The 2500-nt window shown below is 39.4% G+C and overlaps 1 protein-coding gene across 2 annotated transcripts in view; it reads right to left on the minus strand.

Moving 5' to 3' along the window:
• Positions 1–2500, minus strand: part of LOC122260473 (uncharacterized) — a 10255-nt gene that overhangs the window by 2190 nt on the left and 5565 nt on the right. The window contains exons 5-11 of one of the 2 annotated variants that reach the window (XM_043027756.2): positions 2342–2416; positions 2125–2181; positions 1704–1763; positions 877–1503; positions 520–579; positions 192–266; positions 1–11 (exon numbers count right to left, since the gene is read on the minus strand). The exon at positions 1–11 is cut by the window's left edge and continues 37 nt beyond it. In XM_043027756.2, the coding sequence (XP_042883690.2) occupies positions 1–11; positions 192–266; positions 520–579; positions 877–1503; positions 1704–1763; positions 2125–2181; positions 2342–2416 (965 nt within the window). The remainder of the gene's footprint in view (positions 12–191; positions 267–519; positions 580–876; positions 1504–1703; positions 1764–2124; positions 2182–2341; positions 2417–2500) is intronic. The other variant, XM_086536020.1, reaches the window with a different exon arrangement.

Raw genomic sequence — 2500 nt, forward strand, 5'->3', positions numbered from 1 at the left:
CAGAAGACAACCTAAAAAAAAAAGCAATGATCAGTGGTTAATGCCATTATTAATTCCTTTCTTATCATACATTTTTTCGATAGAGTGTTTGTGCGTATATTACTGAAAGTAATAAAAGAAGATTAGTAAGGCTTCGTTTGGCTCGACTTTTTTCCCCGAAGAGGAAAGCACGAACACAAAATATTACGTACCCATCCATTATGCCGATGGGGCCTCGCGAGAAGTCGTTTCCCTGATAATTCTGCTGCTCACGAAAATTTTCATCACTATAAAGATATCAAATAAATTATGAACTGATTATGGATTATGAATGCCTGTCTTATTTTCGACGTACTTGAACGTCAATGTTCATAATCTTACAATTGAAAGTCGTTCTGTATTCACAAAGGTTAATGACTATGCGCCTAGAGCTTATACATGTGACCTAGGGTTAAAAAAGAAAGAAAAAAAAAGAAAGAAAAAAAAAAACTTGTCTTGAGTTGTATAGTCAAACTACTAAATATAAAATGTTCTACTTACTTTCTCTGGAACATGTTCGACAATTCTAGGAAGAGCTTATGGTTTTCTGGTTCCTCACGGCTTGAATAAAATACAATATTGTAAGAATCGCTAAAAGGACATGTTATTAGTACTGATACCTCATCTTAATTCGTTTCAGAATGGTAAGAAAATGAGTACGAGAGCAATGATTGTGCCTAGAGGTACTAGCCGAACATGAGACTATGACCTTAGAGTTCAACTTATTTAAAACTATAGTACAACGTGGGACAGTGATCTACATAGATAACTCAGATTTGAATATTAATTCTGTCTTCATACTCTGCACTATGAATAATAAAATAATCTAATGCAGTACATAACAAACCAATTTCTCACCGTGGAATGGATGAAACAACATTGGTGACAAATGGAGCATGGGCAACTACGCCCATGACTCCTTCCTCAACGCCCATTGTTCCTTCCTCAACGCCAGTGGCTCCTTCCTCACCGTCCATGGCTCCTTCCTCAACGCCAGTGGCTCCTTCCTCACCGTCCATGGCTCCTTCCTCAACGCCAGTGGCTCCTTCCTCACCGTCCATGGCTCCTTCCTCAACGCCAGTGGCTCCTTCCTCAACGCCAGTGGCTCCTTCCTCAACGCCAGTGGCTCCTTCCTCAACGCCCATGGCTCCTTCCTCAACGCCAATGGTTCCTTCCTCAACGCCAGTGGCTCCTTCCTCAACGCCAGTGGCTCCTTCCTCAACGCCAGTGGCTCCTTCATCACCGTCTATGGCTCCTTCCTTACCGCCAGTGGCTCCTTCCTCAACGCCAGAAGCATCTTTATCAAGTACAGTGGCTTCTCCCTCAACGCTTATGGTTCTTGTCTCAATACCAGTGGCTCCTCCCTCGAAGTCCATGCTTCTTTCCTCAGCACCAAGAGTCCCATCCTCAGCGCGTATCATTCCTTCCACGATGCCCAGGGCGTTTCCATACGCCCTGGGAGATTGTTGCCAGTTCGAAAATAGACTAGAATGTATGTGTGTGTGTGAATGTTTATCTGCTCGGATTTCGTGATACGGTTCTTTCGTTGTTGTTTTTTCTATATGCTAAATATTTTTTATTGCATAATCATCACACTTAACTACTATAGTTTCCAGAAAACGAATAGATGTAAAACAATCACGCACTCTAGATAAATTCATAAACAAAACATCCGCTGTACAAACCTTTCGTTATTAATGCCTAGTGACAAATTATCTACCACCTCTTGACGGCAAGAAGATAACCTAGAAAAAACAACAATAATCAGTGGACAATACCTTTATTAATTACTTTTTTATCATACATATTTTCCAATTAAATGAAAGTAATAGTAGGAGATTGGTAAGGCTTCATTTGTCTCGACTTTTTCTCGAACAGGAAAGCTCGAACATAAAAATTTACGTACTCATACATTATGCCGAAGGGGCCATGTGAGAAGTCGTTTCCCTGATAATTCTGTTGTGTTTCGTTGTTTTTTTCAACAAGCTAAATAATTTCCATAGCATTATCATCACACTCCATGTTGTTTCGTAAGAACCAGGAAACGAGTAAAGATAAACGAAATCACTTGGCTTAATTCAAAAACAAAATATCCGCTGTACATACCGTTCAGTAAAAATCTCTAGTGATGAATTATCTTCAAGCTCTTGATGTTCAGAAGACCTGAAAAAAACAATAATCAGTGGTTAATGCCATTATTAATTCCTTTCTTACCATGTACTTTTTCCGATTAACTGAAGGTAACAGCAGAAGATTCGTAAGGTTTCATTTGTCTCGACTTTTTACCCCGAGCAGGAAAGTAAGAGCAGGAAATTTTACGTACCCATATATCATGTCGGTGAAGCTTTGAGAGAAGACGTTTCTACGATAAAGCTGCTGCGACTGGAAATTGTCATCACTTTAAAGATATAAAAAAAAATATGAATTAATAGTGGAACATAATGCATGTTTTGCTTCTCCGCAGATGATATTCAACCTAGAC

This window comes from Penaeus japonicus, unplaced genomic scaffold (genome assembly GCF_977035675.1).
Source record: "Penaeus japonicus unplaced genomic scaffold, GWHDUDI00000001_assembly GWHDUDI00000004, whole genome shotgun sequence".
Taxonomy (NCBI): Eukaryota; Metazoa; Arthropoda; class Malacostraca; order Decapoda; family Penaeidae; genus Penaeus; species Penaeus japonicus.